Source organism: Solea senegalensis, linkage group LG20 (assembly GCF_019176455.1).
Source record: "Solea senegalensis isolate Sse05_10M linkage group LG20, IFAPA_SoseM_1, whole genome shotgun sequence".
NCBI classification, from domain to species: domain Eukaryota; kingdom Metazoa; phylum Chordata; class Actinopteri; order Pleuronectiformes; family Soleidae; genus Solea; species Solea senegalensis.
The window spans coordinates 8,702,535-8,715,923 of NC_058039.1; the positions used below are offsets into that span (position 1 = coordinate 8,702,535).

The 13,389-nt window shown below is 41.3% G+C and overlaps 1 protein-coding gene across 4 annotated transcripts in view; it reads left to right on the top strand.

The window, feature by feature from the left end:
• Positions 1-13,389, top strand: part of LOC122786444 (potassium voltage-gated channel subfamily KQT member 4) — a 42,998-nt gene that overhangs the window by 18,190 nt on the left and 11,419 nt on the right. For all 4 annotated transcript variants that reach the window (XM_044052745.1, XM_044052746.1, XM_044052747.1 and 1 more), the window contains exons 2-8: positions 8,989-9,079; positions 10,513-10,639; positions 11,124-11,299; positions 11,763-11,888; positions 12,434-12,544; positions 12,641-12,736; positions 12,835-12,923. In XM_044052745.1, the coding sequence (XP_043908680.1) occupies positions 8,989-9,079; positions 10,513-10,639; positions 11,124-11,299; positions 11,763-11,888; positions 12,434-12,544; positions 12,641-12,736; positions 12,835-12,923 (816 nt within the window). The remainder of the gene's footprint in view (positions 1-8,988; positions 9,080-10,512; positions 10,640-11,123; positions 11,300-11,762; positions 11,889-12,433; positions 12,545-12,640; positions 12,737-12,834; positions 12,924-13,389) is intronic.

Genomic DNA, 13,389 nt, shown 5'->3' on the forward strand with positions numbered 1-13,389 from the left:
CACCCTGGTCTCCCTGCTCTGTATAGTACTCTTCACTCCATAAGTCCATAAGCAGCAGAGAGCAGCAATGAGAGACAATGGAGCGCATCCTCTGGATGGGTGTGTGTTTGGCTGCAGTGTGAGGCTGTGTGTGTGTGTGTGTGTCCATGTGCCTGTCTGTGATAGGCTGTGAGGACACATTTTGTTTTAATTTGTCTTTGTGAGCACATTTTGACCTTGTGAGGACATTTTGGTTGGTCCTCACAACTTTAAAGGGCTTGTAGTGAGGGAAGTTTGGGTTTAGGGTTAGGCGAAGGTGCAGCACTCTATTGAGTGCTCTGAAGGCACAAAACACTTGGTGTTAGGGAATGCATTATGTCTATGTGTGCCTATTGTCTCGCCTTGTCCCGGACTCAAGCACTGACGACTTGCACTTAGACTCGGACTCAAGCATTGACTTCATTCAGACTTGGAAGTTGGAAAGAAAGAAAGAAAGAAAGACTCTTTCTGACTGTTTTTCGTTTTTGTCTTTTACTATGCCCAAATAATTTGCCATAGTAAATGTATAGCTATATTACCACCATCGCACTTCACATGTGTAAGTGCGATGGGCATGCAGTTCTTGGCAGGCAGCAACTCGGCATAGCGGCATAGTGTAACATGGACTGGTGACTCTATTTTTGCATCTAATGGCACTTTTCCCACTATACAGTTCTAGCACTACTCGGCTCGACTCTACTCGGTTTGGTATCAGGCAAGCCGTTTTCCATTTCTATAGTACCTCCTCAATGTAGGCCGATTCACCATAGCACGACTGCACGAAACTGCAGAGATGCTATTTTATACGTGACAGAAGCTATAGTGACGAGCAAGGCTGTTACTTTCAGTGTACTGAATCATTAGACTCAATTCATTCCAAATATTGGCTCACAATCTGTGTGTCACAGTCGGTTTGTCGTACGTTGTGTTCATGACTCTTCCGGTGACGACGCTCTCTGACCACTCAGTGGCCGGCAGTCTGCCGACGTCACAGTTTAGTATCGGCTCAGTTTGCTTGGATCCTCAACAGAGCAGGTGCTAAAAAAGCACTGGGTACTAATGGAAAAGCAAAAAAGTCAAGCCGTGCTGCAACTTTATCGTGGAAAAGCACAATAATAATAAAGTATTTGGGGATGATGATGATGTAAAAAACATGTATTTTGTCTATAAGTCACACATGATGTAATTTTTGAAGCCTCTCCTTGATTGACTTTGTACATTTACTAAAAATAACGAGAACAATTTTGCAACGCGTTGTCCTTCTGTTGTGAAAAACATATTCCCACCAGGTCGAATCACCGCCAACAAGGTCACTTTCACGGTCTCGCCCAGGCATTTATCCTTTCCAATATGTGGTGCAGCTTTAATTTCACTCCATTATGTGACCACACATATTTCTCTAGTCACTAACCAACCGCACCACATATCTGTAAAGACATGTGTCAGTGAGGCTCCAGAAAAACAAGTGGACGTTTATTTCTCTAGGTTGGAATTTACATTTTCCTGATATTTGTGGACTAATGTGTCGCTCGTTTCAAGAAGATTCTTACAGACCTTACACTCTGTATTTTCTCTGATAATTTGTTAGTATTAACATAAATTTAGAGCCTCCAGTTAGTCATTGTTTAAAGTGTCCGGCCAAACCAATGCTGCTTAGAGTCCAATCTGTGACTTACTGTTCCAAGGTCCATTGTGATAGATGGTCAAGGTGGACCCTTCCGTTCAAGAAATGCATGCTGGGATAGGCCATAGATAGATATATGAATGTCGTTTTTACATCTCTGATAGTTAAGTTGCTCTATTGTTTGGATAGTTTATACAGTGTGACCAGGATTAAGAATATAAGTTTGCTCTAGAGTGTTTTCTCTCCCTCTTGTGGTCTAATTACTCCCAACATTTGGGATAATGCCTTGGAACTATAAACTCTTGGAGACAGCCAGATCCGAAAGACAACTATCAATAAAAGTGTCATTTGGAATCCAAAGATTTTTCCCACATTTTAAAGCCCCTGGAATAGACTCGCTGAGATCTTTATTACCGATAAATCCCCAAAATCATGACATCTGTTTAAAAATAATTTAGTAGATTGATTTCGCATCACTTGTTGTGTGATTCTGCAGTGACTGAGTGCTCAGAGGTCAGGACATTGCTTCTGTGTTATTTAGATCCAGGGAAAGGAAAGAAGTCCTGACTGGTGACGCAACAAAAGAGACTGTTTCAATGAATCAAATACTTGGAACAAAGGACTCAATTATGATGTGATGTAACACTGGCTGTGTGTGTATGTAAGAGAACGTGTGTGTATTTGTTACCTCTTGAGGATAATCACTGACCTTGTCAGGATCAGTAGTTGAAAACCAGGTCGTTATGAGACACAACCTTATTTCTGAGCCTTTCAGTGGTTAAGGTTAAGGCTAAGGTTAAGGCTAAGGCTTTTGAAATGAATGGAAGTCATGCAGTGTCCTAAAAAGAACAGCCGCACAAACCTGTGAGTGTGTGTGTGTGGTTGTGACATTCACCAGCTTGGAAAATGTATCAGTGCAAACCGTCACTCTGTTTGAAATGCATCATCTGACGACAGACATTGGAACAGTGTAGCAATCTGTGGCTCCTTGTCGAGCGTGTGTCTGTGTGTGTGTGTGTTTGTTTTGCTGAGCAGTGGACGTGTCTCGGTGGTGGTTGTGTGTGTGAGCTACGGTTGTGTTAGGAAGAATTCTGTATATGTTTATAAAGAACATTATTTGTGCTGAAGCGTCACTTGTGATGCAAACTGCCAAGGTTGCACCTTTTCTGAGCAGTATGACCGACACTCATTACACGAGTGTGTCTCTCTCACTTATGTTAATAATTTATCCTGTCTCGTCACTTTTTTTTCCTGGAGGTTGTGGCATTCGTTGGAAAACAAACACATTCCTCTTGTTGTTCCACAACACTCCGATGTGTCCCCCCCCCAGGCGTTACTAGAGCTTCTGAAATGCTCACTCAGCTTCTTTCCTTGTGAAAAAGCACTTTTCATCCCTTGTTTGTTTGTGTGTTGTTTCTATATTTTTGCCCCTGCCTTGAAAGTTCTGCTGTCCCAGAAGAAGAAGAAGAAGAAGAAGTGGGAGTGGCTAACTAACGGGTCGTAAGATTGGCCAGCTTGAGTTGTGCTGCGTTAGCTGTGCTCTGCACACTACCTGCACACATTTTGTCTGCAGTCGCTATTTAAGGAGAGGGAAACACTATTAATATCTTTCTCCTGTTTCCACCTTTCCTCTCTCTTCCTCCTCTCCCTCCCTCCTCTTTCTCAGCTGACGATACGCTCACTCCTCTTTCTCGCTCTGCTACCTCACCTTTCTCCTGTCTTTACTCCTCTCTGAATGGGACGCAGTCGTTTCTTTTCTTCATCTTTTGTTTCTTAGCTGCTTTGCTGTGCCCTGCATGTTGTGGTTACACCTCTGTAGACACAGCAAAGGTGTGAAGTTCTTCATTACCATGGTGACATTTGACATCAGATGACACACGTGTGCCCGTCAGACTCTCTGCTATAAATACATTTCATGTGCCTCCTGTGTGCATTTGTTTAAGCACATCCATGTGTTTACTTGCGCATGTCCTTGGCGACGGTGTCGCTGTAAGTGAGCATTCAATAATTGGACTGTGCATGTGCTCTCTTTTTTTGTTTGTGTATTTGTGCACCTGCAGCATGTGCACAGATTGCAGGTCAATGCCTGAAAGTTGTTGTTAGGTCACGATTGATCTAGGTTGACGCCGCACACACACACACACACACACACCGGCAAATCTACACATACAGGTAGAGGTAACATGACATGACTTATGGCTCTTTCCCTTAATGTCTACCTGTTCTTCTCCCTTTCCTTTTCTAGCTTTTCGCTCATTTACCAGTATCATTTGAAATCTATAACTCTTGACACCTTTTATGTGACTTTCCTCTGTTTCTTTACATCTTTCCTCCCTGTTGTCTTCATCATGGTGACAAAGCCTCCGCCCCCCCCCACCTGCCTCCTCTGTTATGTGAAACTGATAGCTGCTTTATCATCCAGCGAAGATTGAATAAAATGTGCATTCTCCCACATTCCTGCTCTGCCTCTCTCTGTCCGACTGAGTGCTGACCTCACACGGTGTAATGTAGCCTCTACACAGTGTCATATATGTTCATTAGCACTGGTAATAGCTATTTATCTCACTTCAGTATTTTCAGTAATGTGAGATCTTCCTTTTCACTTATAAGTTTACAGGAAAACAGCAGTAAGAGCATCCAGTTCAACGTACATTACAAGCAGTCAGCTCGCCCTGCAGCCTGCTGTGCATTTGTTTGTTGTCTGCCCCACCAGCAGCCCAATGGCCCTCTGGAGCTTTACATGCCTTCAGCCAAAGTATATGTGCACTTTATACAGTATATACAAAGGCATGTGGTTTGTAACAGTGATCAGTTATTGTTTTAAAGGAGAGGTACTCTACTTTACTGTACTGTACTTCTTTCTTTCTTGCTTGCATCTTCTTGATTCTCTTGCGTCCGTGAGACAAATTACTCTCGGCCATATCTTGGAGAAAACTTTGTGTATATAGCAGAGCATGCATTATCCTTTCTAAAGAAGTTCTGCAGCCATTATTAACACAGACAGCCTTGCAGTAAACCTCCAGCGGGCCTGACTTCTATCAACCAATGTCTGTCTTTTTACAAGTGCTGGATCTGCACTATATTGTGATGACGTCTCCGATCATGATGTTCACTTTGTCTCCTGTCTACATCCCAAATAATGAATGTTCGACCTTTTCCAATTGATGCAGAACTGTAAACCACACAAGTCTGAGCTTCTTCTGATGTCCTCTTGAGAACTATTTGGTGGATTTTTCTCTTTAAAGATTGATGTATTTGTTCATTTTTTCGTTCCTTATCCCCTTTAGACATCCTAACAGATATGTACAGATATGCATCATTTTAGCGGGTGTTCCCAAGTCACTTAACTCCACATGATGAGCTATAGCTGAAAGAAAGATGTATTAAAACTGATTCCCGTTGGGACTGTCAAGTCTAAATGACAAAACTCAAGGTCAAACTAATATTGCATGACACCCTGCGTGCCTTCTCATCTGCACACCCTCAGAAAACCACAAAGATGACGCCATTATTTATTCACTCTCCCACGTCACACAAGGTTGAACACTCATTGTGCTTCTGTCACCCTAACAGGTGACAAGCCGCATGTTTGTTTGTATCTTTGACATCCATGGTGAAAAATCTGAAACACATATTTTTCTGATGTGGCATTCAAAGTGGATCTAAGGCACTCAAGAGTTTCCTACTCTAGACTACACAGTCTGATGTGCTTCTAGGCTGTATATCTTAAACATAAAAGGGTTTTTAAACATTAATTTAAACTCCAATAGTGTCACCCTCTTTTTACTTCTTCTTTTTTGTAATCGCAATCTCCTGCTTTGGTGTTTTACGGCAGGTGGCATTAGGGATGGGTGTCGGTATCGGTCAGTATGGGTCCGATACTGGTCAAAATCTCTAGATCGGATATAGGAAATATAAAAATGCAAAATCCGATACACAGGGCGCAAAAATCTTTTGTATCTCATGGTTCACTCGTCACAGACTGTAAAAAATGTCAATAAAACAACAACATTTGTTATACAGTTGGGGAATTATGTCTTTGTAATGGTTGTTAACAGCTTCATAGTTCATAAATGGTCTAAATTGACTGTATTGGACAAATGATCTGTATCAGCAGATAGAGTTTTTGATATCAGTATTGGTATTGGACACAAAAAAGTGGTACCTTCCCATCCCTAGTTGGTATACATGATATTATACTGCTGCACTCTTCTCTCTGAGCTGTCCTCTGATTGGTCAAAGTCTAAGTCAAAGACATATTGGAGGTACAGAGGTCTGGTCTAAAAGGTTGTTATGGAATAATTGATCGATAGCGCCCAAAATATCCTGCCTCCTGTACCTTTAATAGCACTGGTCATACTGTATACATATATTCAGTGTCGCTTGATTATTAAAGCCTACAGAGCAGCATTTACTTGAGTGGAGGACTTGAACATAGATGGGGGTGAGTGGTATTTTACAGCCGTGTGTCATGTGTGATTTGAGGTCTGTTTGTGGTTTGTGGTCTGGATTAGCTGAGCTTTTGTTACGTGACACCCTACAAAAATCTACTCTTTGTTTATGCACACTGGCTGCGCACAGGCGTTTTTTGGTTTTTACTGTATATCGGGGATTGTTTCCAGGTAAATGCAGAGTTGCTCTGAAAACTCACTTCTGTGCGGGAATGTTGTGTCGGCATTTTGTGAAAACTGCCAAGCTGTCGATCCGGCTATCTGTGCTGTAACGTGTCTCCTGTCATAAAGCACCTGAGATGCTGCCCCAGTGCATCTCCTTCTTATTGAAAGCCATACAGTGGTTTCAGTCAATTGAGGGGAAAAAGACAGCCGCGTTAGTCAGCATATTGCTCTGCTGATGAACGACTGAAATGCATTGTTTGTGGAAAGTCATCTAAAGTGCGTTTTTTCCGAGCGACTCCACTGTGGCGTGAGCACAAACTCTCCTCCTTGCACACATCACTGCGCTGAGGAAGCGTACAGTAGTAATTAAGCGGTGACTGTTCACACTTTTCACACTAGTCACACTTGGTGTCCAGTGTCTTTCTGGTCATCTTAAGTTGACTCTGTTGTCTATTCCTGATTATTGACACCATGCACTCTATGAAGCGACAACAGAAACCAGACTTTTCAGGACAGCCGTCTCTAAGTTGCAGGAAACATCCACACCGTCCTGGACACCACTCACGTCCTTCCTTCCTGTTGTCCTCTGTCATTAGTGGTGTAAAGCTGATGCAAGGTTACATATAGTATATCATTTCACTTGGTTACTCAACTGATTTGACCCTGAGGGTGCGGGTCTTTCTTATTGTTTCCTCCTCTGTTCAATCAATACTGATGAATGTGGTCTTCTGTTTGTGTATTCCACATTTCTTCTCTTTCTTTCGGTCCGATATTTCCATGTTTCCCAGTGCAGCCGCTCGCCTGCACAGTTGCTTCATTATTCACAATTTTTTTTCCAATGAGATGCTTTTGATTTCACTTATCGCGTTGAAAGGGGACGTCTGTGCGAGGCCACAAGAATCAGTTTAGTGTCCAACAAGTGCTCTCTGACTTTGGTCTCTGACATGTAGACCAGCTGGACATGCAGCTGCCACCTGGCTTATCCCATCTCTCTGGATTCACATGGCACAGAGAACAGGCAGCCTCACTGTGCGTTTGGGTGCAACTCTTTTCTGCCTCATGTCTCTCGGCTCTAATTTTATGTTTTGTACAGTCTGTCCTCTTGCAATTGATCTCCGGTCGTAGATCCTTTGTTCGGGTGCTTTGGTTCTTTTTGCTGAGCCGCTTTAAAGGTGTCGTACGTGAGGAATAATGGCAAATGAATAAGTTTAGTCGTTTTACTGGGATACTTTACATTTAGATATGACCTGCTGACACAGATATGAGACGGTCATGCTGTCGTAGAGAAATTTAGAAAATGTAGATCAGAACTCGTACAGTTTTAGAGTAATTATACCTTTTGACGTTTTGTTACATCAAATCTGTTCACCGTTACCCCTTATCACCACTCTCTATTCTCCTGTTTCTGACCAATAGCTACTAAATAAAAAGAGATAAGTTAACACATATAATCTCTTCTGCTGTCTCCTGAACACTAAAGCTCTTTTTAACCTTGCCATAGACACGTCCACTGAAACAACGTCTAACAATAACTTTTTCCACAGATGAAGAGGGACATGGTGGGGTGGTTACCTCATTAGTGGGAACATAGTTCTTTTTAGTTGCGTGTCTTACCTAACGTGATTGTTTTTACTGTATGCATCGTCTTTAGTCTTTCAGACAGAGAACTGCACAGTTTGAAGAAGTCTCTCACAGAACTGCTTTCAAGTGCTTTGCTGAACACAAAGTGTAAACTATGCTCACGTCCGTCTTGTGCTGCACCTGATTATCGAGGGCGACAGTGCAGAGACTTCTCGTCACATCTCCGTTTCGCTGAAGAGAAGTGTTTATACGAACGCGAGAGTGCCGAGAACATACGACAACTTAGGAAAATTTATGTTGTATTTTATTCTGGAGTAGTTCTCAAACTGAAGTGGCTATTGCTGTCACGGCAGAGATTTACTGTCGTCTGTTCTACAGGTGAAAAGTGTGTGTTTATAGAGCACATTTAAAAACCTCACAGTTGCCCAACATGCTGCACAGGAACATTAAAATTACATAAAACATAATAAGTAAATAAATAAAGAAATAAAAACGCATAGGCCAAGGAGAAGAAGACACAACTCAAACATAGACAACAGATCATATTAAATAATTCTAATGAAAAAATAATAACATTTGTTTTAGCTACATTTAAGATGGATTTAAAGTCTCACTAGCAGTTTCTATGTTTATCACAATGTTAAGTGTCTGTCTATTCGATCTAAGTAGTAAAACATATATATATATATAATTTAACATATAAAACAGACAGTCAGACTTAATGATTAACCTCTTCATAGTAGTTTTTCTTTATTTTATTTTATATATTATAATAACATAATAAGGTTTATTTTCAGGTAGATATGTGTCCACTGTGTTTGGCTTTGTGTCAGTTTACTTGCATACAGATACAGACAAAACTGAATTTGGTTCCATTCTTCGGATTCTTATGCCAACTAAGAATATTAGTGAGCGTGCTGAGTTTTCATTTGGTCATGGATCAACAAATTTCTTCCTGTTTATTTATAATTTACTTTTTCTCAGTTGGTTAATCATTCAGAGAATGAACAAGGCATATTTTAATGACTTTTATTTTGTTCATTTGCGCCCTTCTCTTAAGGGATTAATGTAAGGCTTCTTATTTCTATTGTGTGTATTTTGTAATTTGTTTATTGACTCTGTGTGTGTGTGTGTATGTGTGTCTTTCAGATTTCTGCTGGTTTTCAGCTGCTTGGTGTTGTCTGTATTCTCCACCATCCCTGAACACCAGAAGTTTGCCAATCAAGGCCTCTTCATACTGGTAAAACCTCGCCTCTCTCTCTCACGCACACACACACACACACACACACACACTGATGACTACATCAGCATCTATTTTCATGCTTTTCCACTCACACACACACACAACCGCTCATGTAGTGCAGTGCATCTGCATGTGCTCACGTGCTATTGTTATGTTTGCCACGGGAAGCACTGACAGCGAGGAGCGCAGGTGCGAGGATTCAGGTGTTGTTGACTGTGCAGGAAGTCTCAGCCACAATCCACTAACCTTAATAGCTATCCCATAATCTCTCCTCCTCCTCCTACTGTACTTTAGGTAATGGACACTTGCTCTCTCCTTCCTTAACCTGACTTGTCATCTCTAAATTGCCCGTTCTCCCCTCTCTTCCCACCTTGCTCTTCTTTGCATGTTATTTAATGGTCTGCTTTCACTCTGTTCACTATTTCCATCAATCAGCCGACCATTAGCAGGCAGTCACCCATTAGTGGACTTAACTTACACGGTCATTCACTCTAATGACATTCAGTGCACCTTAAACTGCCCGTAATAAAGACGAGACTGACTGAGTGTTGTGTTAATGGCCTTTGACTGTTATGGTATAAGCTTTAGGATGTTGATGTAGGGATGCGCCATATTTGACTTTTACCCGATATACCAAAAGTGCCTGGGCCGATAACTGATACCGATACCGATACATATACATATATCATTGTCGCCCAGCTGCAGAGGTTTAGTCTCTTCTGTCGTCAAATGAACACAATATTTTTCATACAAATGTCGCAGCACATGTGGATATAAAATATCTCTATTGTGCAAAATTAAACAAGCAACAAAACTATAACAGCTGTCGGGGGCGCTAGCATAGAAGTCAAGGAGGGAGCAGCTTTTTCAGCTTACTATTTTAGTCATTAGTCATACATCGGTGTGTTTATCGTTAGCCAATAATACTATTTTAAAGCCAATATCGTGCCGGTAATATCGTGCATCCCTATTTTGATCTTTTAATGAAATCTTATGTATGAAATAAATCGTTGTTACTTTTAAACCTAAAATATACAGTACAATTCTTGTGTGTTAAAATGGAGGCGTGGTAGTGAAGGGCCACATGTCAATCATGTGAAGAATATACACATGAGTAGATATTTGTGTGAAATTAAGAGCATTTACTCACAGAGGGATGTATGTTCATGCCTTAAAAATGAATCACATATTTGATGCCTCAACATTTGATTTTCCCCCTTATTTTGACGATAAAGCAGTAGATAATGAATGAAGTTTAATCTTCATTGCACGTGACATACTTCATATAAATGTATGCTGCCACACTCACATGATCCTCCACAACATTAATGTTTGATCTGCCTGTAAATGCTGCACTCACTTGTCACATGACCTGTCCTCTTTTGTCTATGTGTGTGTGTGTGTGTGTGTGTGTGTGTTTGTGTTGGTAGGAGTTTGTCATGATTGTGGTGTTCGGTTCCGAGTACTTCATCAGGATCTGGGCGGCGGGCTGCTGCTGCCGATACCGAGGATGGCAGGGGCGGCTGAGATTTGCCAGAAAGCCCTTCTGTGTCATAGGTTAGTATTTGTGTGTGTGTGTGTGTGTGTGAGTGTCGCACAGTCCTGTGGACGACAACAAGACTGACACATAATAATAATAATAACAAGTAATAAAACACTATATAGCATGGTCTTGCAAGCAAGATTTGCAAGAAAATAAAATAAAATAAAATACTCAGTATTAGTATAGTAGTATAGTAATACATTATACTAAATGGTAATAAAAGTAATAAATACAGAAAAAGGTCAATTAAACCAAACACTGTTACATTACAGATCATTAGATTTGACACGTCTGCTCTGTCTAACTATTATTATATTATAAGGTATGTTCATTTGTTCAGTGGAGTAAAGCGCCCATGTGTGGGTTTTTATTCATATACAGTGCACTATGCCGGCTCTGTGTGTGTGTGTGTGTGAATGTGTTTGTTTATGTTTATTCTCTGTGTGAAAACTAAACTGTGAAACCACCTCATCATCAGTCCTCTCTCCGTCCCCGCAGACTTGATAGTATTTGTGGCGTCACTGGCGGTGATCGCTGCAGGAACGCAGGGCAACATCTTTGCCACCTCAGCTTTGCGAAGCATGCGCTTCCTGCAGATTTTACGCATGGTTCGTATGGACCGGCGCGGAGGCACGTGGAAACTACTGGGCTCGGTGGTTTACGCTCACAGCAAGGTGGGAATCGAGAGCCTCTTTTTTCTCACCGTTGTCTGGTTTATAGCTGAGGAGGATTTACATTTATTGACGACTCGCACAGACATTGATTGTGTTGTTTGTGTTTGTGGTGTGTTTGTGTGTGTTGTGTGTATTTGCAGTGCATGCTCTCACACTGATTTCTGTTGTTTTTTTTTTGGTTTGTTTGTAGTGTTTACTCTCAGTGAGGACATACTGTGGACACTGTGCTCATGTTTGACAGTCAGGTGTTGGTGTACAGCATGTGCTGCAGATCACAGTGCAGATGTGATGATGAACTGATGCGTCAGCTGTTTAAGCAGAACTGTGCGGTCCAGATGTGATGATGATGATGATGGATGATGGGAATTGAATCATTAATGATAATCAGTGTTAACAACAGAGGGTATGATGATGTAAAGATGCTGTTCAGCTGTAATTGATACCTCCTCTCATGTTCTCTCAGGAGTTGATTACAGCTTGGTACATCGGTTTCCTGGTGCTGATCTTTGCCTCCTTCCTCGTCTACCTGGCAGAGAAAGACAACAACACAGACTTCAATACCTATGCAGACTCCCTCTGGTGGGGGACTGTGAGTATTGCATAATGGGCACAAAGTCTCTCACACACAAACAGTTCTGTCGCTTTGACTTTAGAGGAAATTACATTATTTCCTTTTTCATTTTTTTTCATTTCCTGAAGTCTTTCTTACTACATACAGTAAAAGAACAAACCTGAACCCAGTGAACCATGGAGTTCATCCACATCACATTTGAAATCCCCGACTCTTACCCAAACCTCAATCTTACCTTAACTTAAATCTCACCTTCTTAAAGATGCAGTGTGTAACCGCTGAATGTCTGAGCTTTTTGAGCGAGCAGTAGAATTCACTTCTGAAACTTCCTGTGGATGCCTTTTTTGTGTTTTTATTCATACCAACTCAATTCTGCTCAATTTGTGTCGTCGTAACACTGAGATACTTATCAGCATTGTGTGAGCTGATTTGACAGCGCTTTGAATCTTATTGACACAAGTTTATAGTTAAAAGCTCTGCTTTATGGTTTACATTTTAGGGACACTTGCTCTGGATAGGTGACATTACATTGTGTGTGTGTGTGTGTGTATCTTCTCTTCTAGATCACTCTCACGACTATTGGCTATGGTGATAAAACCCCTCGTACGTGGCAGGGACGACTCCTTGCTGCAGGCTTTGCTCTTCTTGGAGTCTCTTTCTTTGCTCTGCCTGCTGTACGTCCCCCAAGATCTTATTTATTTATTCATTATTCATTGGCGTACCCTGTTTGCTTGGTCAGTGTTGACTTAAAGTTTGCCTCTAACCCACAGGGAATTCTAGGGTCAGGTTTTGCCCTGAAGGTTCAAGAGCAGCACCGACAGAAGCATTTTGAGAAAAGGAGGATGCCTGCTGCCAACCTGATACAGGTGATGACCACAGTGAGATTCATTCATATCTTTATTTGATGTGGAGTTGTTCCGGGCGGGTTGTTTCTGAACGTCTTCTGTTTTGTGGCTTTGTTCAGGCTGCGTGGCGGCTCTACTCCACAGATGCCAAACACTCCTATCTCACGGCTACATGGTACTTCTACGACAGCATGCTGCCCTCGTTCAGGTAGGCGCTCACATCTCGAATCTCAAACTTGTCGTTATGTTTCTATTGTATAATAAATGAAGACAGAGATAATAGTCAACCGCCAAAAATTCATCTGCTCATACATTTATGTTATTATGTTATTTTCATTTGTGGGCAGTGGTGGTTTTGACAGAAAGCAGTACTGTCCATTTCCCTAAGATTATTATTTCGGAATTAAATGGTAGCACTTTACTGTACAGTCACAAGAGTATGGTGATTATTTTGTAACATGGGAAACCATATTATGGTGATTTCTTCTTATTTCTATACAGTAGTAATCACTTTAGTAAGTAAGATATTGGCAATAACAATGGGAAATGTAAATGAGGCTTAAGGGAGTGTGAATTTCAACTTAATTATACAGTCATTTGATTCCCAAACCTTTTTATTTGTCATGTCTGTGAACAGCACTTTGGCCAACAGTGTTGTCTTTAAAGTGCTTTAT